Raw genomic sequence first — 26,529 nt, forward strand, 5'->3', positions numbered from 1 at the left:
AACAACTAAGGCTGCTGCACACCTAAGAAAATACACCTGGTCGTATGAACACATTTCACAACTCCCCAGACAATTTCACAGTTGATGCTCAAGCATATTTGGTGGGTCACAGTAGGTGAGTGCGTACTCATGGAATATCTGTATTTATGGTAAATCTCTTTTGGCAATCCACACATCAAAAATATAAAACAAAATATAAATCTTGCATTCACTCGCCACTGTCAGTCTCTTTGTTAAGAGAATATTTGTAATTTATTATGTTGCACAGACAGCCTGAGCAATAACTACGACTACTGTTGATTGATTGTGAGTCTAACCAAAGCACAAGTCTACACTGCTTAGTCATGACAAGCCATTGATTACCTTGAGAGGGCTTCAGTAAAAAGAAGACCGCTTTTTCAAGTGTGCTGTTGCTGTTGGCTGCTGATGCCACACTAAAGTAATCCCAAGATGAAAATGTGTGATGCTGAAGTCTGCGTATTTATTTACCCTTTATTGATTCAAATTTAATGAAATGTCTAATGGCAAAGGCTGAAACAGTGCAGGCATTGATCCGGCTGTGATTGAAGTGATGGTCAGTACTCCCGTGTTGCTTACATTGGACCAGGCCTCAGAGATTAGAATAATATAAGCACATAAGCCCTTGCTTGTTCCTCGCCTCTCCACCCATGCCTCCCTCCTACTCCTGCTTCGTGACTCCCTCCCAATACCCCCCGTTTTCTCCCATCACCTCTCTCAGCATCACCAACGATTAAACACGTATTATATAATTGCACTGAGTAACTGCTGCAGCATGTTTTTAGGCAGAGCACATTTGAGAAGAGGCTCTTTAGAACTAATAAAGTGCTATTATCCTTATGAGGTGATGATTGATCCAAATTCCTGTCATTGTGTAACTCCACCAGGGGCAAATGAGCCAGTCTTACATGCAGACTGTTATGCCACTTTATGTGTATGCACTGTGCTAACCCCAAACCACTCCCCCTCTACCTTCTCCCTTACCTTGCAGATGTTAAGTAAGCAGGGGGGTAGCTTTGAGGGGGGTTGCATTGAGTACAGAGACCCCTCTCAGATCCTTTGCTGCCAGTAACAGAAAAAAAAAAGGTAAAAAAAAATAAATATATTCAGCAGAAAAGCTAAATCAAACCAGTACAGCAAACTGAATCACACTATTTGGAAAGACATAAAAGAGCAAATGTTTGTGCTTTCTGTTGCTGTGTCGCCATTTCAAATAATTATCTCAACATGTAGGCGTCTAGTCAAAGCTCCAACCAATCATACAAATACAAACGGATTTTCAAACATTATGAAGTGTTTTTTTTTTTTTAATTTAAACACTGGTAGATTAGACATAAAGAAATGATTAATGGTTACATTGTCAGTCATCCACTTACTGTCTGGCAAGCAGCAGTGGAATATAACACAGTACATTTTCTCTATACTTTAAATACAAATCTGAGGTACATGTACTTTACTTGAATAGTTTTCTTCCTTGCCACCTTATACCTCCACTCCACTACAAGTCAGGAGGAAATATTGTACTTTTTTACTACAGTACAATTTTTAGTTTCTAGTTATTTTACGAATTAATATTTTTATATACAAACAAGGGCGTAGATTTCATTTCAACATCGCCTGTTCTTTTAGATTTCACTTTGTTTGATTTGATTTCACTTAATAATCAGAAAAAAATCTGAAATTTCTTTCACATAAATGCACCTTAATACAAAAATATAAATTTGCATCAGTTTGTGGTGTAAAAAAGTTCTCTGTTACTTACATGTTTTCATTGGTGGGAACAAATGCACATGCTCTAAATCAGTGGTTCCCAACTGGTGGGTTGTAGTTCAAAAGTGGGTCACTGGTCTATTCTCAATGGACCGTGACTTGCAAATGTGTCAAGTTTGTAAAAAAAAGTGCAGTAAATCTCCACAGAGAGGTGCACAGAGATTTCCTGCTGTAAAGTGAGTGACTAACGGTGAGACACTTAACAGACAGCAAACTAGCTCAATGACCCAGCCAAACGCAAGTATGACGCTGAATATATTAAACTGCGTGGACCTTGAACTAATGACCAGGGAGAAATCTGGACCCCGTGGCTGAACCAGTTGGGAACCACTGTTCTGAATAATCTAAATCTAATCTATATAATATGTTTGGATGTAGATTAAATTACCAAACAGTATACTGTAGTATAGTTGAAATAAGTCTTTGATTGACAGATAGTTAGCTGGAAATTATTGTTTAATTTAATGCAAAAACATTTTATATTTGCAGCTTCACAAATGTGATGATTTTCTGTTTCTCCTTTGAATTTTAATGACTTAAACTTGTCATACTCTTAAGTACATTTTCCTGATTATAGTCAAAAAGCTCTATATGACTTTCAGAACATTAAGATAGCAGCAAATCACTATTTGCAAAGTACAGATACAGTGGAGAAATGGCGTCCTGAGCACAGAATAAAGTCACACTTCCTCTGTGTGTTGTAATCCAAGCTTCCCTGTTTGGTGCTTTGGGAGACCGTTTAGCTGTGCATGCATGTTGGTGTATGTGAGTGCATGTGAATGTGTATCCCATTGGTTAGCTAATTGACACCGCTTTACATTGTGCACATACGGTGGTTGCCACTGATAATGGCGATGGTGTCATCAGGGAACTGTAGCACCCCCGTTTAGTTTGCCCCCCAGGCTAACACCATTAGCTCTGTCAACACTCACTGTTGTTAGCACGGTTTGACTGTTAGCACCGTTAGATGCTAGCCGCCTACTCAACTCGCCACCCCCATGTTGAGAGCTGTGTGAATCTCTGTCTAGAGCTCCTTTTAAGTAACATTTTCAATGCAGCACTTTTACTTGTAATGGAGTATTTTTACTGTGTGGTATTAGTATTTTTGCTTTGGTCAAGGATCTGAATACTTTCTCCGCCACTGCTGGCAATACTACGCCTTCATGACTGATAATAAACAGTACAAAACAAGCTCTAAACACCCATGCTTACTGTGTATCTCATGGGAAACTACTGTAACTGAGATACAGTAACTGAAAATGTAAGTCAAATGAAACAGATTTGTCTGTTTCACTGTCTGCAGCCATTTATCTTGTAATCATCTGTAAACGTAGTAAACCCAGTGCAGGCAGCTCTATGTGCAGATTTTTTGCATTCTTCCTGCAAAGGCTTTCTTTCAACCCAGGTGTTTGACTCCAGCAGATACTGCATCCTATAGAAAGAGAAAGAGAATGAACAGAAATTGAAATAGTCAGTGTAAAACTGTCCTTTTATTAGTATTACTGATGATACTTACCCTCCATACGAGTCGGTTGTAGAGCCATCTTTGCCCATGATGAGATACTGTTTTCCCAGTTCAAGCTGTCCTTTACAGTGACGCCTCTTAGCAAACACTCGAACAGAATTCTCACCCACAAGGATATCGCCATCTGGCGAACAGATGATTGTCATTATATTAAGATGGATCGTCCAAGCACAAACAATCAAAGGTCAGTGTTACAGCATCTGCTTTACTTACGGGATCTGAGGACCTCGTTTACTTTCATTTTGTACAGCTCAAAGTTACTCTTCATGGAAACATTGAGGACTTCAACAATGTATGCTGAAATAAAAAAAAGTATTAGTATATGAAAGTAAAGGTTTGAGATAATTTTAATGTCTTGAGTGCAGTACTGACCGTAATCTACTCTAGGGAAAAAGCAAGCATGGGTTGAACGGGGATTCGTGTTTGTTCGACCACTTTTCAATTGGAATGTATTTTGTATTTTATGACAGGGTCCTAAAGGAAAGATGAATATGATAATTTTAATTTTTTACACAAGCCTGAAGGGTAAAGCTACATTTATTAACAGGTGTTTGTCAGTATGGATCTCAGAATAATGGCCTACTTTCTGCACACTGGCACACATCCTCTGAACACAGTTTGGAGACCACCTTGCTTCTTTGGGGGGCAGAGTAGAACACGGTACACTTTCTGTCTGCAAGGAAAGCACGAATAGTTCATAAATGCCTGGTACACAAAAGCGTCCCCTCTATCGTGACAAAAAAATTGCAGAAATATGAAATGAAAAGCTTACTTGGTTCATAATAATCATAGAACACAGCTGGAGCAGGCTGTAGAAGGCCAATTGGTACTCTCTGTATAGCATCAAAACTAATGCATTCCTCTGACTGGAGGAGCTAGAGTGAGAGCAAAAAAATCTTTTAGTACTGGATATGTAAAATTTGTCTGTATGTAAAAAGATTTCAGCCTTACCTCATTGAAGTAGAGCAGCACTCTTCCATAGGAGACCTCATAATGGGAAATGTACCGTTCAGGTTCGTCTTTTAGCTACAAGGAGACAAAAAAAATCAACCTTTTTTAACTATATTATCTTTTCAATTTTTTATGATTTTCTCATTGTTATGAATCCAAAGGTTGACTTAGCTTAGAAAAAACACGAGAAACGGGAAAACAGCTAGCCTGGCTCTGTCCAAAGGTAACAAAATTTGCCTTTATAAACTATAAAGATGACTCAATAGCAAATATCCTGTACATTTAATCCGTACAAAAAACAAAGTTTAAAAACAGCAGATCGCTGTTTTACAGGGGGTTGTCGGACTAGGAGACGGACTAGGAGTAGTAACTTCCTGGAGTCTCTGATGTTTGCCAGGTAACAAGTTGAAGTTAACATTTATATGTACACAGGCTTCCACTTTTGACTTTCTACCCAAGAACCAGATATTTTCTGACATAGTCGCTAATCTTTTGCACCGATTTAGCCTGGAGACTTTCCATCCAAATTCCAACTGTCAATCACCTAAGCTTTTCTATTGAGAAAATGAACGAGACAGGCAACCGAAATTGCTTCTCCCACTTTGTAGTGACGATGACAATGATGAAGGGGTGGTAGAGAGAGCTACTAACCCTGTCCAGGTCTTGAGTTACAGCCTCAAATCCACTTAGCAGTGTGATGTCAGCAATGGCCATTCCTGTGAGATTGGTGTTCGGGCTGTGACTACAAACAGGAAAACAATGAAAAATACAGGTTTGGAGACGCACTGATTTATGACTTTTTCATGCAAAGTTTGTCTCATTAATACTTATAAAGAGCAAATGTGACATGAGTCTCATTCAGCTAACCTGACACAGATTGTGTAGGTGAGAGTCTCATCTGACTTTACATCGTTACCAACATCTCTCCTGTTTCGGGTGCGAGCATCAAACCACTCAATCGCTGATCGCGGCACTCGCATGTCCTTCTCCACCACGTCCTCCTCCACCACGTCCTGGTTGTTATCGTAGTTGTCATAGTACTCATAATTTTCTATGACCTTAGCTTGAGAGACAGAGATCAATGTAACTATGCCGCTTTAATCAGCACTGGTGTGGCTGTGACTTATCAGTGACAAAAGCTCACCAGTGTACTTCACTTTTCCCTCCACTGTGACTCTGATAGACACTTGATCACAATCGTCCTTGGGGTCCATTTGATGGTAAGCTTTTAGAATCTGCCAAAGAGAGGTGAATTACTGTAAATTATGTGAACCTTCAGCATATCTACAGACATTAATCAAACTTACTTTCAGCTTGGTATCGCCTTTTCCTGTCAACTGCACATTTATGTTGCTCCCTGAAAATTTCTGGGGCAAAAACATACACACACACACACACACACACACACACACACACACACACACACACACACACACAAAAGCAAGTCATCTAAGAATGAGGTTGAATATTTATGTGTGTTTAAGTGTAATTCTGACAGTGCTCTATGATACCTTGAGGTCTGTTTCCACCTTCTCCTTCTTATTTTCCAATGCAAGCTTTACAATGTCTCTCTTTCCTCGGACTGTGAACTCTGCAATCAGATTTGCATCAGGACTGATGGACCTCTTTATCTCATACTCCGCAAGTGCTTCCAATGCCATGATGGTATCCTGAGCACAGTAATAAAACATTAATAGCATTTCTAAAGATACTGTTTGTAACTATTATATATATATATATATATATATATATATATATATACACACATACATACTTACTGAAGTTATTGTCATATTCGCTGAAATTGTTACTATATCCATACAGTGGTACATGAAACAGATAACCTGTGAAAAAAATCATATCCCACCTTCTGCTCATTGTTCTTCTAATGGCATTTGCTAGAATGTACTGCGGCCGTTGGAAAACAACTAATCAGAGCCAAAGAGTCTATCACGCAGCTATCAATCATGTCAGTCACTGCTTGTGAATTGTGATCAAATTGTTAAACTAGGCAGTGCTGGTTAAACAGAATCAAGCATCTGTTCTGTTGTCTATTTCTTGCATTTTACAGCTTAACAGTGCACTAAAACATTTTAGTGCACTGTTAAGCTGTAAAATGAGTTTGCTAAATGGTACTCTGAAAAGTTTCTGAAAACATTTGAGGTGAGAAATTGGTAATTCAGTAACATAATCTCGATTCATATTTGATCAGCACCGCCTAGTTTGACCACAGGTAAAGACTAGTAATTGATGTGATTGACAGCTGTGTGAGAATCTGATTGGTTGTTTTTGGTAATGCCATTAGAAGCACTTTGTGGAGGCAGGGGAACATGACTTTTCTCATACTACTGTGTAGATATAGTGAAAGTTTCAGCAAATTGAAATTGAATTTAATCTGGACTTTATCGTATGATGTGGAACCACAGGGATACAGGGATGATGTACAAAGACAGGGGTTCTTTGGGTTCAAGCAACTACAATCAATCACCTGTGATGATTTGTAGCCTCCAAAGTAGTTTTCTTGGGTGGTTAACCAGCAGGCTGTTTTGTCTGCCCACTCGGTATGCCCAAGTTCCACTGCAGTGAGGAGGGCATAGGCTGTAGTCTCTACTGTAATGCCATCCGCCCTTTCCTTATTCTGCTGGTTGGCATTAGCTGTCCACAGATAACAGCCGTTCTTCCCTGATAATTAGAAATGGACAGTAAAAAGTAAAAACAGTTCAAACAATAGCATATTGTGATACACTTTTTTGTTGAACGTAATATTTTGACCAAAACAAATATACAGTATTTACTCTTGGGGTTGGGCGATATGTAATTATGAGATGGCATATATTTGTTAACTGACACATACTGCTCACACCATGATAACCATCTCTTTAACATCTCTGGGTGTATTAGACATTGCTGTAAATCAATTGGAAGGACTGCTTTATGACATATTTTATCTATTCTATATCACCCACACCTATTAGCTTTGAATGGACATGCCTTCAGTAGCTAGTGCTTGAAGTTTAGTCCAGGCAGATGAACGATCTGTTCCCTGTGGCAGACAAACTGCCAGGCAGTAGGCTGTGATGGCAACAGCGTAGGGATGTTGAAGCTCCTCGAGGTTTGACAGGAGATATTCTGTTGCATTTGAAATGCTTGCTTCCTGGTAGAAAGTAGTAAGAAGTCAGTCAATAATCTTGTTTGCAAAGTATGCATTAAGTACAGTGTATTAAAATGCATTGAATATAAAACTATAGATAAGAACAAGGCCACATTAGCAGCTCTATGAGGCTGTTCTTGGGCACAGCAGTGCTTTGAGCTAAATGTTCATGTCAGCATGCTAACATTATCACAATGCTAACATGAAGATGTTTGCGCTAACATTTGCTTATTAGCCCAAAATGCAAAGTACAGCTGAGGTTCAGGTTCATGTCATCAGTTTTGCAGGTGTTTGGTCATAAACCAAAGTAGTGATTACATTTTAATAATACATTTTTACCTGATGGTGCCATTATGAAAAGTCAGGGGATCGCTAAAGTTCAATTCAATTAATTTTGAGGGGAGTACAATACATTAATGTCTGTTCCCAATTTTATGGCTATCCCCAAAAAGACTCAAGACATTTCACTCAAAACCATAAATGTTAACTTCATGTTGGTGCTAAAGGAAGTGCCAGGTATCCAAAATTATGAGGATACATAGCCTGGGCCCCATTATCTGTAGAAAATGTTGTGCCAGTCACTGTCATAGAAGTTCATTCTCTTGGTAACATGAATGCCTGTGCAAAATTGCTTGACAATCAGAAATAACAGTGTCTAGATATTTCAGTCTGGACCAATGTGGTGGACTGACAAACATTGCCATCCCAAAAGCAACACCGCTTGCATGGCTAAAAACAGTTACCCAGGACAGTAAGTCTCTCTGTTATCTCACCGCATCATTTCTCAGTTCAATTTGCAGGAATTGAAGGGACTGTTTCAGTGCAAGAGTTATGAAAGCCGTCATAGATGCGTCTTCGTCTTTGCCGTTCTACATTAAACACAGAGACAATATTGCATTGAAATCACTGCTATTGAGTTTGTAGCCACTCTAATACTGTTCTAATATATGTATGTGCATGTTCCATCATGTATACAGTAGAGATTACCATTACTCCTCTGTGAAGCACTTGTTCTGGGTCATCGAATGACCCATCAGTCTTCTGTACTGAGAGCAAGTAACTGACTGATTGCCTGATCTCTTCTTCTGGTACAACCCTGGCCGTTCTGCCCTGCTCTCCAAAAGCCACTGACTGACGCTGTGCCACCAACGATAGCACTTTCACTACAAGGGCAGTCAACCTGAGGACAAGAGAGAGAAAAGTAAGGGAGACAATTTGATGGAAAAAGCTAATTCAGAATTTGAGATACTGGAAATTAGGAAAGTTTTACGATTTGAGATTTTGAGAAGTAACTACCGTACATCAAAAATCAACTACAGCAAGCAATTCGAAGAAAATTCGATGTGAACGCTGGATGTTAAAAAGCTGACACCACACTGCATTGCAGGCGCAGAGCCCATACACATGCTGTGTTTTTTGCGCCCTCAAATTCATTGTTTTCAAGGTAGACACATGAAAGCCATGCTTAAAAGTGAGAGCAACACTGCCACAATGCAAAAGTGTTCCCAAGCGCCCGTTTTTCAGAGTGCAATGGAACAACCATGTGAATGGAACAACCAATGTTAGCAAGCAGATATCTTTCCCTTCTTTCGTAAATATCAGTCTGTGGTAAATATGGAGGAGAAGTTGATCATTTGAGTGCAGGGCTACCTTGACCTTTTCATTTGTCCCATAGACAATTTTGTATGCCTAATACACACATAAGATTCCCTGCCTGGAGGAAGATCGGCTCATCACTCTATTTTCTTTTTCTGGTCACTAGGCTATGATATGGAGCTGGTTATGGTTGCTTTGCAGCATCGTGTGCAAACTGCCTCTGTGATCTTGAAAGTTGGCACAAAGATGGCTAGGGTTGGGTATCGTTTGTTTTTTTTCAATACAGGTGCCTAACCGATACTTTTAAAACGGTACCGGTCAGGGTCCAAAACTAACACTCGCCACTTGCCAATTACGGGTAGATTTTGTCTCTGGCTGGTAAATTTTTAAGACCACTCGCCACTCTGGCGAGTTATTTTTTTACCAGCGAGAAATGCATTTTTTGTTACTGGAGAACGATGCTGGTATCGGCTGGTTTCCTGGCAGAGTAATGTATATTTCAGGCAGAGACGATCTTTGGTGCGTCACATGCATTTGCGACTAAAAATAGTTTCGTGTGAGCAAAAGAAATCATTCAGGAGCACGCTGTGCGAGTAGGCTACAGACTTCAACCAGCAGCAGAAACTAAAGGCGAATCCTACCGGTTGTGGGTTGAACACAGACAGGAATACGTATTCCTGTCAAATACGGTGGACATAGTGCTCTGCGGCGCAAGATAACGGCTTACCGGCGACCGAGAAGCCCGCCTCCAGGTCCAATAATTGGTGTCATGACAGCCCAAAAGTACCTGAACAGCCGAGCCGTGGCTGCACACAGGTATGTGACGTGTCAGAGGAGAAACGAGCCGTTCACATTCTCTCTTTGTGGCAGGTAACGGTCCACAAACCTCACCGCACTTTAGGGACTGTTCTTAACTTGTCAGGGGAGGAGGGTGGCTGGTTGATTTTTGTTTGATTTTTATTTTGTTTATTTATTTTATTTTATTTCAATCCCCGCTATGTTAATCAGTTGGTGCAGTTTCACTTAAGTAAAAAAAAAAAAAAAGACTGAACAACTTTCACTTGTATTGGAGTAATATTTGACCAAGAGTATATTTACTTTCACTCAAGTCATGTCGTTGAATACTTTGTCCACCACTGGTCAGACATTCATGTTTATTTAGGGCAGGCCCTGCTGTTGCAGTCTGGTCGAGCTAAAATCTTATGTCTCAACTGTCCAAAGGAGACTGAAGTCAGTGATTCATGTAAAATTCCTTAATGAAAGATTCTTTTTGCACTGTAGTAAGAATGCTACAGAATTTATTAACCCAAATATTACACTTAACTGTTGAAAGTTATTCATATTTTAGCATACATTATTAATAATAATAAAACTATTAAAATATTGATTGAGAATCGCATACAAGACCCAAATGACATGCTAAATAATACTGATAGCAAATTACAACACTTAAAAGCAATTTTTATTTGGTTGGCTGGTAAAATATCTGCCTGGCTGGTAAAAAATATCACTTACCAGCCAGCCTGGCTGGTAAGTGAAAAAGTTAGTTTTGGACCCTGGTACCGGTGCTTAAACGGTGCCTGAACCGATACCTCAAAATATGAGTTTTTTATGGAGGTTGAAAAGTGGCACAAATGGGCCACCTTTCAGAAGTATGTGAGTATTTTGATAACAGTTTTAAATTATAATAAAAACAATGTTTTTATTTATTTATTGCTGAGGAAAATTAGAAATACCTAGAAATAAATAGGTATATGAACTCTATTAACAGTTTTAAAATATAGCGTAGCGTAGTGGATAGTGCTGGCGCCCCATGTACAGAGGCATTGCCTCGCTGCAGCGGCCGCGGCTTAGGCAAAAAAGCCAACAAAAATAATCTTAAAAAAGAAAAAAAACACTTAAATAAAACTTTAAATAATAATATACACTCAACAAATGAACAAATGAATGAATTAATGATTCTGTTACCTGTAACGTCCAATAGAGGGAGACATAGCATTAAAAAAAGCACCGAAAGGAGGCACCGTAATGTGTGTTTTGTTTCGGTCCAGTAGGTATCAGTTGTATAGGTACCAGTTCCATAAGCACCGACTTTCGGTACCCAACCCTAAAGGTGGCACAGATTAATCACAAGAATAGCACCCAGCATCCGACCTTTCCTTTTCCAGGTGGTTTAAGATGTGGCATGTATATGGGCCCTTAAATGTGTAGGAAGAAGGTGAGGTAGTAGGAATAACTGTAAAAGTGAGAATGGGGTTAGTAAGTATGAATGTTATATAAAAGTTGAATGATACCAATAATTTAAAAAGATTTAGCATATTTGAAGGTTTGTAAAGTTTGAAAAGCTGATGCTACACTGCACTGCTGGCTCTAATCTGTATAAAGATGGAGAAAAATTATTGAAGTGTTTGTGCCATATTTTTTTCAGTCCTTGGAACAACAGAAAGTTCCTAGGCTGTGGAAGGAATACATTGTAGTGCCAGTGGCAAAAGTTAGGTCTCTGAAGTTTCTACGTTGAAAAATGTTCAAGGAGATAAGTTGTAAAAAAGGCTTCGAGCATTCACACCCAATAAAGCAGCATAAAACAGATAGCCTACTCACCAATTACTAGGTGACGTTGAAAGAAATGCTCTGTACGATCCATCTTCTTTTTCCTTGTATGTTAAAACCCTCATATAACCTGACAAAGAAAGCTTGTTAGAAACAAAAATGTCCTTTTTTAAAATGCCTGTAGCCTTGTTAGTGACCTGTAGAGGGTGTTAAGATCATAAGGGTGTTCTGTTGCTTCTGTTGTTCAGCAGCTTAAGGGGCTATGTCCACCAAAGTGTTTTTGTCTGAGCGCCCAGAGTTGTAAGGAAAATGCATTTGTGGGATGAGCAGCAGAGCGGAGTATGTGGTTTGCGCACATGAAAAATTGAAAATGATTAAAAAAAAATCTCTGCCAATCCCAAACAACTTTTTTTTGCTGTTATTATTGACTCTTGGTTTGAGCTTCTGGTACCCCCAGGTGCTGACAATCAGGTGCCAATCAGGGCTGTGACAATAACCGCATCACCGCAATACTGTGGTCACGATTTGGGAGTTATGCCCTTTTGCTATCATTTTCATATTGAGATAACATGATGGATATCGTTTTTGTGTCTGTACGTCCAGTGGCTGGGTCTCAGCGGTTAGTATTGGGGTCAGTACGTCCGGCGCTGTGATCCGCGGAGGGATACACCGGTGAGCAGGCACAGACGTAGCTTGTAAACAAAACTCAGCTGTTTATTTAGCCTAGCGATATCTTCGGACTGTAGTAGCTGCAATGGACGACTTTGAACGCGATTTTAAGGAGTTTCTTGTAGCGGACACAGACCCAGAGCCATACCTGTTTGAGCCGGAGCATACAGATGAGGAACTCCCAGGTGTTGGATGCTGAGCGGGTGAGAAGGGAGGCTGAATCCTCCGGAGCGGCGGACCAGCAAGGGGCTGAGGGGAGACGGAGGTCAGGGGAGGACTGGTGGTGTAGCTGCGGGGCTAGCTAACATATTCCTATGGAGGTGGAATCATTTTGCTGCACAGAATGGGATTTGGTGCTACCATTGTTGGGGAGAAATTCATCAGGAGGAAAACTGCCACAGAGAGTGCATCATAAGGAGTGAAACCTTTGCAGCAATCACTAAGTTAAACTGGAAAAAACGCCCAGGCCTGCAGGAGCTGATGGACAGTTTTCAGTCGAGTGAGTAATATCGTCCGTGTCGTGTCTTTGTTTTCTTTTACCGAGTGACCTAGCGTACCTGTCCCAGAGCCAGCTGCAGCTGTTGCTCACCTCCACGCAGGACGTAACACACTATAGTTCATGTATCAAACCTCTTCTAAAACGACTAAAACGGACTCTCGTTTTTTGAATTAATGTTTAAACATATTTATTTTAAATGCACGTGCTGAAATGCCAGCTTCAGGGTTTCTGACGTATCACCGCCATACCGCGGTGATATGTCACTCTGTCACCGCTGTGAGAAAAAATATATACCGTCACAGCCCTAATTGTCATCACCTGTGAGCACTGGCCCTGCTACAGTGGTCAGTTGGTCAGTGGTACAGTTTGACTGATATGGATAGGGCCCATGCGATAGGGCAACTTCAGGCTGGTGTTCCACAAAACCAAGTTGCAGCATTATTTGGAGTGAGCCCTAGTGCCATCTGCAAACAGAAGGCCAAGTTCAACATAATGGGGTCCCAAGAAGACGGCACCCCAAGAAGACCGTTTCCTCATCCTGTCAGCACTTACGAACTGTAGGCAGTCTTCTACAGATTTGCAGTCAAGGTTTGCAGGATGATATGGTCGATGGCTCTTTGCCCAGACAATCTGGAACAGACTGCACGCAACCAAATTATGGTCTCATAGGGCTGCGAGGAGGCCTGCCATGACTGCCCTTCACCATCAGGCCTGTTTGTGCTGGTGTCAGCAACACGTGCACTGGAACCTGAACATGTGGAGGAACGTTATGTTCAGCGATGAGTCCAGATTCTGCTTACGGCAGTTGGATGGTAGGGTCAAAGTGTGGAGAAGACGCGGAAAATGCTTTGCGGATTGCTGCACCGATAGAGTAACATCTTTTGGTGGAGGCAGTGAGATGGTGTGGGGCGGCACCTCCTCACTGTCAAAACGAGGCTTGTCATCATTGGAGGCAATCTCAATGCAGAAATATCGAGATGAAATTCTGCAACCAGTGGCAATCCCATATCCACAGTCTGGGACCGAACTCTATCCTCCAAGATGACAATGCTCGCCACAGAGTGAGGTTTACCAGAGACTACCTCCAGAATTTGGGAGTGGAGAGGATGGAATGGCCTGCCAGCTGTCCTGATCTCAACCCCGTTGAACACTTGTGGGATCAGCTTGGTTGTGCTGTTTGTGCCAGAGTGACAAACACAACCATGTTGGCTGACTTGCGACAAATGCTGGTTGAAGAGTGGGATGCCATCCCACAGCAGTGTGTGACCAGGCTGGTGACCAGCATGAGGAGGAGGTGCCAGGCTGTTGTGGCTGTGTATGATTCTTCCACACGCTACTGAGGCTCCTGTTTGTTAAATGAATAAATTGTTAAATTGCCAATATGTCTTGTTTCTTCGGACTTCAATCATCCAATCCACCAAACAACACCAAACAATAGTCAACAGCAAAAAATAGCTGTTTCGCATTGGCAGAGAAGATTTGGCAAATTTTTCATGTGCGCAACCCACATACTCAGCTCTGCTGCTCATCCCACAAATGCATGTTCCTTACAAATGTGGCACCAGTTAAAAGGGAAATAAACAGGCTTTCCAACAGTATAAGATTTATTGCCAAGAAGCATTGTTACAACAAAGAAATAATAATTTACCAAACACAAATTTCCTTACTTTTTGTGCTTAGTTTATATGATGTTTCCTCTTATGAACTCACACAGACCGGAGGGTCCGTCCTCTCTCACTGCATGCTTCAGCCTTCCCCTCATCCAAAACAGGTACTCCACCTTGTGCTGACATGTTTACTTTCGCAGATATCCTTTATTATAGCAACCACACGCTAGCATAGTAGGACCATCCTGATGACATAAGTTTAACATTCTGTTACGCTCTCTGTATCAGTATCTGTATCAGTCTGGACTCGGTGCCCCCCAAACACTGAGGCACCGATTCTAGGCTGATACAGAGAGCATAACAAAATGTTGAGTTCATGTCATCAGGATGGTCTTACCAATGACAGCATCTCAGATGAAAAAACAGTGTATCTCCTAAGCACTCTAAAAGGCTCCTAGCTGTGTGTTTCCTGAAGAGCACCCCACGCTTTCAGCTGGGAAAAAAACACTTTGGTGGATATGAAGCCTCACTGACTTGTTAAATATTGTCAGGTCTATTTCCAAGCAAATACTGACAGGCAGATTTTATCCACTCTTAAAACGCCTTTAGATTATTAGTTTTATTGTACTAGCAGGTAGGCTAACATCATCATCTTTAAAGTCTGCTAACAAAAAAAGCAAAAGGAGCAATCAACATAATCTCATGATGAGGTCCTTAGAAATGGTGTCAGAATTTAAGTTTGGCAAAAATGTTCTTCACTCTGAATGTGTGTGATTGTTCACAAAAAAAGGTTCATAAATGATGAGGAAATTATGCAATTAACTGCTCCATGCATTCCTACCTTGCTCAATTTTATCAAGAGCATCATCTCTGCTACCAGCAGGCAGGTCGAACCATTGCTCACTCAGGTCAAGGTAGCGGACGGCTGATGCTGTAGGGGCCAGTCCTGTCATGGTCTGTTCTAAACATCCTGTAGGCAGTACGATTAGGCCAGCAACCTTATGAGGAGAGAGAAGGTTCTTCGCATGTGAACTGCCAAATCCATCCCCTGTAAGATGAGAACATTGAAAGGGTAAGACACTGTTATTTTGAAAGGCAAATGAATTTTGTCTTTGTGTAACAGCACTTGCCTTCCACTGAAATAAAAATGTTGGAGCTGGAGTCGGGGACTGTGTCAGCTGGTAAAGATCCGTCAATAGTGATAGTCTTAGTGCTCCTCCCTAATCAAGATAGAGAGAAGTAAATTAATTAAAGTGAATGTAAGTGTATGTTGAAGAATAAAATAATGCCAACCTGTCAAGCGAGTATCATTACGAAATACTGAAACAACTCACCATCTAATTTAAGCACTTGGGTTTCTTCTACTCTCTTTTCAATGCCTTCTGCCTACAGCATGAGAAAATAGAGTGAGAAATTACTGTATGTCCCCTCCCTCACACATAAAGATATCCAAGTGGAAAAAACATGATGGAACCAGAGTAAGGTTTATTGCCAAGTAGGTTTTCACATTCAAGGAATTTGTCTTGGTGTTTGGTGCAGACAATGATCATATTAAAGCTGGGGCAGGCAGTTCAATTCTGGCGACACTGGGCAAAAATCCCATCATGAACTTTAGCATATTGTAATTTAAGTGGTCTGAAAGAGCACTAAACTTATGCATCTTTGCTTGGCTCCATTTTCAAGCTTTAGAAAATAAATTCTGTGATGGGAGACTGTTGCCAATCGCAGGCCATTTCAGAGAGAGCAGCTGTCAGTTATGTCAGACATCATGAACTGCAGTCAAACTGTCAAAGTAGGCAGCGCTGACCAAGAAATACTCCCATCAGCCAAAATATTAAAACCACTAGCAGGAGAAGTGAATAATAATCATCTTGTGACAATGCAATGTTCTGCTGGGAAACCTTGGGTCCTAGCAATCATGTGGATGCTACTTGACACACTCCACCCACCCAAACAGCGTTGCAGAGCAAATGCCCCCATGGCATCAGCAGTGGCCCCCCAGCAGGACAGTACACCGTGCCGCAACACAAAAACTGACAGAAATGGCCCAAACTAGTGATAAAGAGCTCAAGGCGTCTATCTGGCCTCAAAATTCCCCAGATCCCAATCTGATCAAGCATCCATGGGACATGCTGGTGCCCCCATCCACGATAGGACCTCCTTGGACTGAACTTTGCTCTGACTTGTCGAGACATGGACACAGGACCCTTTTGGAGTGGTCCTGTGGAGTCTGGAACCAGGGCGGTGACAGCGGATCCTTTGAGTCCTATTGGTTGTGAGGTGGGGTACTAACATGTCCTTCGGATGCTCAATTGGATCAGGATCTGGGGAGTCTGGAGACAAGGTTGATGCCTAGAGCTCTTTGTCACATTCCTCAGGCCATTCCTGAGCAGGTATTGTGGTGTGGTTATTTTGTCAGGTAGGCTGTAGATAGATCAAATAATGTCTTAGTCACTCACCAACACATTCAATTTTTTCTCAACTGCATCAATTCCCATCTCATTCTCTATATCATAAAGACGTATTTTGATGGGTATTTCGCCGGGTACCATGGGGACGGCACTGAAGGACACAAACTGGGAAGACTCTGGCTCCACAGTAATGTTAACAAAAGCTGTACTGGTAGCTGAGCCAGGGGAGCAAAGTCCTGTAGTTTGTTCCATATGAACTGCCACCTATAAAAATGCAGGAGTCCACACATTAAATACCATCAAGGACTACATTTCAATTTGTATAGTAGGTGGTTGTTTTTTTAATTGCCACTTAATGTCAGCATTAGGTTATCTCTACCTGTAGTCTTTTATGGCCATAGTTGTAAATAACAGGTGAAATGGATAGTTGCTCATATCTCTTCACTGAGAAAGGCAGTCTCAGAGACACAAATACTCTCTTAAATGCTCTGAACTCAGACGGCTTAACTACACAGAAACCTGAATAAAACACAGAGCAAGTGAGTTGTACTTATTAATGAGAAAACTAGGCGAGTAGCTGAGATGTATTTGTGACGTGAGAATGTGTTATTACCAGTCTCTGCAGACAAAGTGACGACCTGAAACTCCCATGTGGTGATGGAATCAGGTAGAGCCAAAGAATAGCTGAGGGGTTTCAGTTAAGATAAAATTAATGAACTGGTTGTAATATGCATCTGACAAATCCTTTGTCTACTTGTAGTTTATGTAGGAGACTAAGTAATGCATTTAACCATATTCGCTTACATTGAACCATAGAACAAGCAGTAGTTCAAAAGATGACAGTATTAGAAGCAACAAACAGTAACTAATGCAAATGATAGGTTTTAAAGGCTTTAACTAGAAATTGTATCTTACTGAAAAAGAAAAGATTACATTGAAATATTATATAAAAACTGTCCATTCATCTCTTACCTTTCTTTGCCATTTACATCAAATTCTCTGAATTCAAAGCTTGGAGGGAATTTACGTCGAATGTACTGAGCAGCAGGGTCAAAAAAGAACTCTTCAATGTCAGCTGTGCTTGCAGCTAAAAATGAGAAAACGAAAGGTTTGTGATTACACTCCGTGTTAATCTTGCCACAGTCATTTATTAAAAGCTATCTAAGTAGGTGTGTTAAGTATTTAATGTTCACATGACAATTTCATCTTACTCCTGCCAAGTCCGTTCTGGGTGTCCTCTTGTATCTTTTTTTGTCTAAGACGCTCTCCCTCAAGGCAGCATTTTAAAAAGACATTTGCACAGTGAGGATTTGCTTCCAACAGAGAGACTCTCTTTGCTCTATCCTGACACGTCCGTATCATAGGGATGAGAGAAAACCCACGAACACAACAGTCCTGAAGCTTTTCATCAGAAAAGTTTGATTCTGTAAGTGACAGTAAAAGAAAAAGAAAAGGCACAATTTTCGAGCATCGTTTTACCAGAAGTATCTTACATTATCTCAGAATTAAAATGGCAGAATGTTGTCTTACTTAGTGCCATCATTTCTTGTTGAAGGTCCACAGCGCGCCTTTGTCGTGCAAATTCTGAATCACAGGCAAGATCTGGAAAAATAGTATAACGACATTAAAGCTCAGCACGGGTTAAGTAAATGGGTTGCTGCTTGAGTTGTTGGAAAACAATAATTTGCTAAAAAGGTGATTTCTGCATTAGTGGTTACAGCAACATTATAATCTCTGCCTTGTTCTTCTTTATTTTATTTCTAACAACGAGTACTAGTATCCCTTTTTTTAATGTTGTTGTTTTTTATGTTTCAGATAAAACCGAAACTGTCTGCATGGCTAGATATGACTCAAGGCACATGAGAAATTTACTTATTTATTATTTATAATTTGGATAAACCAATCCTTTGAAGACATTTCTTTTCAATACTCACACTGCAATATCCTGTGTCCCATTAATCTGAAATTTGGATATGTTAAAGTATGTGTGTGTGTTAATCTAGTGTTTTGTGAACTACTCCATTATAGTAGCCTATATAATTGTCTCCTGCCCATAATCTTGCCTCAAACCATCTTTATTACATCTAGACAAGGAAAAACTACTTTGAAGCATGCCCCAAAAACTGGTTGAATAATCTATTGGAACTGCAGTTTTCTTTAGGAACATAGACTCTGGATTTCTTCTCCTCTTTGACAGGTAGTAGTCACCCCTGTGGTCACTGCTGACCTGCAGGTCTGCATGCACAATGTATGAATAGGAGGGTTAGGATCCATTTGTTGCACAACTAGCCAAAACTTTAGCTGGTCCATATCCAGCAAAGTCTATGACAGCTGCTCGAAGTGTAACTCCTCATTTTGGCGGTACAGGTCGGAAATGCACAAACCTGAACGACTGTTTAAAACATAGCCATTTTTCCTCTGTGGGCAGAGGGTCACAACAACTCCTGAAACTCAATGGTCTCCCTGCTTCACATCCTGCAGAGCCTGTGCTGCTTTTTTCTGCCTTTTTTCCTCTCTCTTGCCTTGTCCACTCTTCCATGCGTATATATCCATGACACTGAATATCTTTTAGATAACACTAAATTACATTTACTATAAACTACCCTAATTACTATACTCTCTCCAGAACTCACACAGGTTTCCACTATTGTTTAGATATTATAAATATAAAGATATTTCAGAAAGACACTTCTGCTTAAGGAGGCAATAACAAACAGACCAGATCAAGTGAAAAGTAAAGAGACACACACAATACTGGAACAATTTCAAAAATTGTTGTTCACATCAGTCTCTTTGATCAATTTACATGGTGAAATAGGGTCCAGGTTGCCGAACTTTTCCTTTAAAGGTTTTAAATAAAGTAAACTGTGTTTTTTTCTTACTCTTTTTCCACACTGCTTCAGATTGAGACACAAAAGACAGGCCAGCATCTACTAGTGCAGAATCTGGGTTAAGTCTTCGAAGATGTGGGCAACCAAGGTCATACGATTGCATGGTGGAAAACACCTGAAAAGTGAAACAACAGCTTGGATTTAATTTATTATAATATATGGGCTGAATTAAATAACCTCAGTAAGACAGAATCAGTGTGAAAGTGTTACCTCTTTGGCTGTGAGTTTATTATCAGCATTGAGAGCGTAGATGGCTTTATCCACAGCCAGTAAAGCCACTCTGGCTCTTTGACCATGTAAATCAAATTCTAGCTTGGTTTTCCTTCCAGGTACAAACGGTCCTTTTTCTTCTACCTACATTAAAGTTAAAATATTACCATGTCATCGTCCTAGGTTAATTCCATCAATAGATTCAAACAATACATCAAAATGTATAGTATACATATACATACATAGGCTGTGCTCAGTAGTTTAAATCTAACTTAAACAAAATTTGTGTTGACAGAGTGATAATTGCCATGCAACCTAATAACACCCACCACAGCAGTGTCTTTTTACTTTAAAGCTTAAAGGTAGGCTACAGTACAGTACAGCAGGAGCTTTATATTAATATTTTTTTATTGCTAATAGATAAATAGGTTGCAACGTTAGACAAAAGCCTAGACCTTCCCTGCCTTTCTTGGTTGCTTGTAACAGCTTGTGGACTGACCTCTATGTAAATAAGTCTAAACTACAGCACTTACAGTGTGCAACAGGATGGAGTCCGCTAACATTGGCAAACGACGACCCACCACAGCAGAGTCCACACATGCTGTTTTTCCGCTATACAGCCTACATTATGCGGCGGCGGCCTAGCGAAGACAGACCTTCACTTAGCACCTTGCAGCAAGTCAGCCAGAGCAACTCTGAGCACCCAAGCAGCTGGGTCTAATTCGAACTGCCCTCTTGACCACCCCAAGTCCCTGAAGAATCTGCAAACTTCTGTTGCTGCAGTTACACAGATTCGACCCTGCTGTGAACTCCAGGGCTGGGGTTTGCACTGGCTGAATTTGAGTTGCTACAGCAGCTAAGGTCTTAGCTGCAGTTCACTCTCCTTCTGAAGAGGTAATGTCCTAGCAGCAGCGAGTGAGGCGGAGGGTCGGCAGGCTGTGCTAGCTAGCGAATTCTTATCTCATTTGTTGTCTGATAAACAGTAAATCCACTAAATTCAGTGCCCCATATCATGATTTCAGTTCCCCTGGGTGCTGAGAAGAAATACTAAAGTTACAGGAGACATTGACAAGTGGAATAAAAGCCTATTCTGACAGCTTAGCTTTCTTAGCTTTCTTGCTAATGCGGATGAATTGCTAGCTAGCTAACATAACAACGTACTGTCTTGAGCAAGGGCACGGGAACGTGGGTGCACAACACAGTTTGTTTGGCTATCTGAACATTGAAGTGCGACTGTCAGAAAATAAATAAAAAGACGACAAATTTTATGCAGTCCTCCATTCGGATGTGACAACATCATCACATCAGCTCAAAGTGCAAGGGTCAGGGTCAACTCATGGGAAAGCTAATGTTACACTTGGGGAGAAATTTGCGGTAGCAGGAGCTACTCAATAGCATTGACAAGCTAAACAGTCTGGAAAAGACCATAAATTTGCCAGGACAGTTTTGGAGCTGCTTTTTTGCGTCCATAAAATATTTTGGATGCAAGGAACTCCACTGTGGGGACATATCCACAGTTAGTTGCACAGGGGATGTGAACAGACATGAAGTGCAGAGACAACTGGATGTCCACTAGCTTGGCGTTGTCAGACCCAATTCCCAAAACGCGAATGAGTCTTGACACGGAGTGTACATTTCCTCTATTCCCGAGGGGCGGTATCAACGGCTGTCACTCAAAGTGCCCCTTCACGCAATTGGAAAGACGGAAAACCAATCAGAGTAAACGAAACGTGTGACGTAGGCTATCACGATGCCACTGTAAACAGACCAGCAAGATGCAGCTGAGATGAGCTGTGATGATGTCTGGGAAAGAATGTTGCCGTCTTTGCAGATTTCCTCCTCACTCTGGACTCCGAGTTGCATGGCTGTGATTCCCAGCTTGGTCGCTTCCCTGACCTGCTCCTCCATGAGAGCAACTAGCGGAGAAACAACAATAGCCACTGGGTTTTCACTGAGTCCCATCTTTTTCTGGTCAACGGAGCCAGTTGGTAAATTAAACTTTTACCAAACCTGTAGGAAGGATGGCAAACACGTCCTTTTTTTCAATAAAAGCTTTCAGTGCAGCCATTTGTTCTGCTTATGTACATTCCAGTTCGTTCAACACATTTACCATCGCAGTTTCAATGTCAGTAGCCATGTTGGTTGCATTCACTCCGCTCCTTGTTCCTCCTATTCTGATGATGTGCCCGCCCCAAAGTAAACGGTTGTGATTGGCCCGGTAAGCTTTAACCGATGCCAGAATGCGCCTTTATGATTGCATGGCCAGACTGATCTGCAGAGCGAAATAGAATATGAGCTCACGAGTTTCACCAGGCTAGATGTCCACCACCATTCAAAAGGAAATTTTGGCACATCACGACGAGAGACAAACTTTGCCTAAGGCAAGGGAGTGCACATTCTTTGGACCCATAGATCCATTAATGTAAGTACACCTGAGCATTTTTCTTGTAGCTTCTCAACCCAGTAATTAGAATAAATGTTTGAATTGTATGTTTCTGCAAACCACGGATATATAATATTTTGACCTTATTACATAACACATATGTTTAAAATTTAACATTTCAGCAATGCTGTAGTCACCATGGTTAGGTTTAGGCATAAAAAACACTTGTTTATGGTTTGGAAAATATCATGCTTTGGCTTCAAATACCCACTTTAGGTGGTACAGTCATGGCTGGAAATGCTGCTGATGTTTGACTAAAAAAACAAAAAAACAGTTCTGCCAGTGTCTTGATAAAAAATAACCCACAATCTCCATTGGAAATGCCACTTAAGTATCACTAAAACACAACCAGTTATGTTGTTTATTGGTCTTAAACAGTGGTCTGCAGCTGGCATCCTCACCGAAGCGCATGCACGTACATAGTCATGCATGGAAATGAATTCCCATGCACATAGTCTTTAGTGATTAATGTCATTTGTCAATTGCATATTATTTAATTAGCCAATTTAATAGTAACCAATGCTAGATCAATACAGCTTTGCGTAGTTACAGCTAGCTTTCTACCTTAGCTTGCTTGCTTCCTAACTTTGTCGCTAGCAAATACTGAGTGGACTAGCTTGCCATATTACTTCCCCAGCTAGCGTGATCCATGATACAAACGTATGTATTATGACCAATGATATTGATTTAGTCAACAAGTAATGATGTAACAGTAGGCTCCAAAGTCCTTTCTGTTTCCTGAGCTAAGGTTAACCATCTAGTTTGCTTCGTAGCATCTGCTGAAAAAGTCATTTGCAAACAGCAAACTACTTGGTATTGTGGAGCCAATGGTCCACATGAAATATATGAACTTAACAGATAAAACATTATTGTAAATATGGTCAATCATGGCCAGTCTCATGTTTGTCACTGTTTTGGCCAGTGCACAGCTGTTCGCTTGCAGCTACGGAGTGTATACAATGGAGCCAAGCAACAAGATGCTGACTGCAGTTCACTGACAGTAACAGCCTCAAAGACAGGTGTCAAGCTGTTGTTGCAGATGGTACTAGATCCAGCTCTCTCTCATTATGTAAAGGTGTTCCACAAGGGTCCATCCTAGGCCCACTTTTATTTACTCTGTATATCAATAATATCATACTCCCCTCACCACTTTGTGATGTCCATTATTACGCAGATGACACAATTTTATACAGTATTGTATAAATCAGCTGTTGCAAATCTGCAATCTGTTTTTAACTGTTTCCAATCATCTTTTATCACCCACAAGCTTGTCCTGAACTCTGAATCTAAATGTATGTGGTTTTCAAGGTCCAAAATGAATGACCTCTCTCTTGGCATCCGAGCTCTGCATTAGGGATGTAACGATATGGAAAATTTGATATCTCGATTATAGTGACCAAATTATCACGGTAAACGATAATATTGCGATATTTTTTAAGCGCTGTAAAATGTCCAAAAAATAGATACATTGAAATAACTTCACTAAATCTTGTAACTTCCTTATCATACTAAAATGTTAACAGCCAAAATCTTATATTAAAATGAAACTTTCACATTAAAGGGGCAAGGGATTGGCACAGCAACAGAAACTTTTATTTTAAATGAACAAAATATGTAAACACATTACAGGAGCAAAGCTTATTCGTCTGGTGCATTTTAACAGTCAGCAAAATATGTAAACAATTTATATATTAATTATTTATTATCACGAGAGGAAAAATATATAAAACAAAACAATGCAAGAGTAGAACAAAAAACATACAATATATAGAATAGATATCACAAGAACAAAAAACATACAATATATAGAATAGATATCACAAACGTGCAGGAGAAACCAAAAAAACCCTAAAGGCAATGGTCATCATTACACAGAATAATTCACACATTAGAAGTGTGCATGTGAGTCAGAGGATTACCTGTATGAGAGAAGGAGTGCATGCTCTTGGTCAAAGGTTAATACGGCATCGTTTTATGTTGTTTCCTTGAGCTTATGTCGAGAAAGCATAACTGGCCGTCTATATCGATTCTAGCTCGCCATACAATAACCATAATCATAGTGATTCAATCATAGTTGATCTCAATTAGCGTTACGTTACGTCGGTTTATATTCTGTCGGCTCCGCTCAGTGTTTTCAGCTCCGTTTCGTTTTGAAACACTTAACGTTAGCAACATAGCTGCTAATACGGCTATTAGCTACTCAGCTAGTATTAGCTCCTAAGTGTCTTAAACGAAAACGGAAAACCTGGTCGCCGTTTAGGAGGACAGATACGGCTCAAATGTCCCGTACACGTCGAGAGTTACACAGTATGACAATCTTAGTAAAACCGAAGTCCCTCACACAATAACTGACGTTTACATAGCATAACTTGCATTGGCTGTAAAGCTGTGGATGATGGTCATGGAGATAATCCAGCAGATTTGTAGTGTTGCTACCCTTCGCAGCAACTTTCTTTCTGCATGTTCTGCACACAGGATAGTTGTTCTCCACCACCAGCCGTCCCTCGGCATTCTTCAGAAACCCAAAGTGCGTTTAGTTAGGGGGAAAATGTCCTGAGTGCGGCTATCACCACCTTCCGCCATGTTTTCATTCTTCGTGTTTACACATGCTACGCATTCACGCAGCGCCTTCATCGCGAGACTTGAATGAGGCTGTTATTACATATCCTGATAATCCACCGGGATAATGCAATTAATTTAAACATAAACGGTAATTCTTACCGTGTAAAAATGAACCGAGATTTACCGTAACATCGGTAATCGTTACATCCCTACTCTGCATGGTGAGTTAATTGAAACTGTGGAGTCTTACAAATATTTGGGGATTTGGCTGGATACTAAGCTCTCTTTTTGAACCCATGTGGATCACCTCACAAAAAAATTATGAGCTAGGATGGGTTTTTTATACAGAAATAAGTCTTGTTTTTCTTTACCTAGCAGGAAGACCATTGTGCAATTTTCAATAATGTCTGTTATTGATTTTGGCGATATCACTTACATGCATGCTTCATCCTCCACCTTGAAACCTCTGGATGCGGTTTTTCATAGCGCCCTATGCTTCATTACCGGGGATCAGTATCTCACGCATCACTGCACTTTATACGAAAAAGTGGGTTGGCCTTCTCTTGCCATTCGTAGAGAATTACGTTGTCTTTTATTCATTTACAAAGCTCTGTGTGGAAAGCTTCCCCCATATTTAAGTTCACTTTTAATACCCAGTATCTCTGGACATCATACACACTCACAGACTCATATAAGACTTCACATTCCACGTACGAACAGTGAGTTAGGAAAGACTGCCTTCAGTTTTTATGCCCCTGACAAATTGAACAAGCTCCAGGATGCACTTAAGCTGGACAGACTTGTTTCCATTGAGACTTTCAAGGTTTTACTTGATGATACACTGCTTAGCAATCAGTCCTGCTCTTGCTAGTCCTAGTACCTGTGATGTGAACTTTTACCATTATGTTGTATTGCATGTATTTTTATATATTGTATTTAACTCTGTTAACTCTGTAATTGTGTATTTTTGTGGTGCATACAGGGCGTCCTTGAAAAAGAGAGCTCGCTCTCAATGGACCTCCCTCTTAAAATAAAGGTTAAATGAAATTACAATAACAAGGGTTTTGCGAAAGTTACATGCAGAAGTTTTACGTTGATTTCATTAAGTCCTTATATTATTTTCCCTTCCCTCCCCCTTTCATAACAAATGGCAATAATACAAAATGGAGACTGCACTCCAATCTGATCTGTTTACTCACCTTGACCTTTATCTCACATTCATCCCTGACATCTATCCATACCGAGTCAGCAATGATGTCACCACGCTCATTGTAGTAGTAGCCAATCAGACGGAAGGATGGCACCATATCAGACGTTATCTGCAGGTTGTGTTTAACTGCAGTACCAAATCTGAGAGAACCCTGTCTTATTAGGATCCCACGGCTTAGGACCTGCAACATAGCCAATTTTAAAATGTTAGATATAAAGAACTGTTGCATGTTATTGTCAGAACAAACCATGTTGTATTCATTTAGATGTACCTTACCATGTAGTATATAAACCCCTGTCCTGGGCCATTGATGGTGTTGTAATTTACTGTCAGGAACTCGCCCACAGAATAGATTTTGTTGTTAAAGGTCATGTAAAGGAAGCTGATGCCCCTCCATCGTGAAGCACGGTAAATGTTTCCCTGTCGTTCAAGGCCATCTGCAGACACCTAATGAAGTCAGGGTGTA

General features: G+C 40.6%; 1 protein-coding gene across 2 annotated transcripts in view; it reads right to left on the reverse strand.

The window, feature by feature from the left end:
• Positions 1–1,390: 1,390 nt before the first annotated feature.
• Positions 1,391–26,529, reverse strand: part of LOC126392490 (complement C4-B-like) — a 36,768-nt gene continuing 11,629 nt past the window's right edge. The window contains exons 12-41 of one of the 2 annotated variants that reach the window (XM_050047903.1): positions 26,340–26,510; positions 26,053–26,244; positions 19,849–19,992; positions 19,630–19,753; positions 18,278–18,349; positions 17,959–18,171; positions 17,720–17,834; positions 17,361–17,431; positions 17,127–17,266; positions 16,796–17,011; positions 15,671–15,722; positions 15,467–15,556; positions 15,178–15,384; positions 11,613–11,691; positions 8,403–8,595; positions 8,189–8,284; positions 7,256–7,418; positions 6,753–6,946; positions 5,776–5,934; positions 5,572–5,631; positions 5,409–5,499; positions 5,132–5,327; positions 4,916–5,006; positions 4,265–4,339; positions 4,086–4,188; positions 3,897–3,986; positions 3,686–3,787; positions 3,527–3,610; positions 3,305–3,437; positions 1,391–3,220 (exon numbers count right to left, since the gene is read on the reverse strand). In XM_050047903.1, the coding sequence (XP_049903860.1) occupies positions 3,079–3,220; positions 3,305–3,437; positions 3,527–3,610; positions 3,686–3,787; positions 3,897–3,986; positions 4,086–4,188; positions 4,265–4,339; positions 4,916–5,006; positions 5,132–5,327; positions 5,409–5,499; positions 5,572–5,631; positions 5,776–5,934; positions 6,753–6,946; positions 7,256–7,418; positions 8,189–8,284; positions 8,403–8,595; positions 11,613–11,691; positions 15,178–15,384; positions 15,467–15,556; positions 15,671–15,722; positions 16,796–17,011; positions 17,127–17,266; positions 17,361–17,431; positions 17,720–17,834; positions 17,959–18,171; positions 18,278–18,349; positions 19,630–19,753; positions 19,849–19,992; positions 26,053–26,244; positions 26,340–26,510 (3,858 nt within the window). In that variant the 3' untranslated portion in view covers positions 1,391–3,078. Of the gene's footprint in view, positions 3,221–3,304; positions 3,438–3,526; positions 3,611–3,685; positions 3,788–3,896; positions 3,987–4,085; positions 4,189–4,264; positions 4,340–4,915; positions 5,007–5,131; positions 5,328–5,408; positions 5,500–5,571; positions 5,632–5,775; positions 5,935–6,752; positions 6,947–7,255; positions 7,419–8,188; positions 8,285–8,402; positions 8,596–11,612; positions 11,692–15,177; positions 15,385–15,466; positions 15,557–15,670; positions 15,723–16,795; positions 17,012–17,126; positions 17,267–17,360; positions 17,432–17,719; positions 17,835–17,958; positions 18,172–18,277; positions 18,350–19,629; positions 19,754–19,848; positions 19,993–26,052; positions 26,245–26,339; positions 26,511–26,529 lie in introns of those variants that run through there. The other variant, XR_007570185.1, reaches the window with a different exon arrangement.

The sequence above is a fragment of the Epinephelus moara genome, chromosome 6, assembly GCF_006386435.1.
Source record: "Epinephelus moara isolate mb chromosome 6, YSFRI_EMoa_1.0, whole genome shotgun sequence".
NCBI classification, from domain to species: domain Eukaryota; kingdom Metazoa; phylum Chordata; class Actinopteri; order Perciformes; family Serranidae; genus Epinephelus; species Epinephelus moara.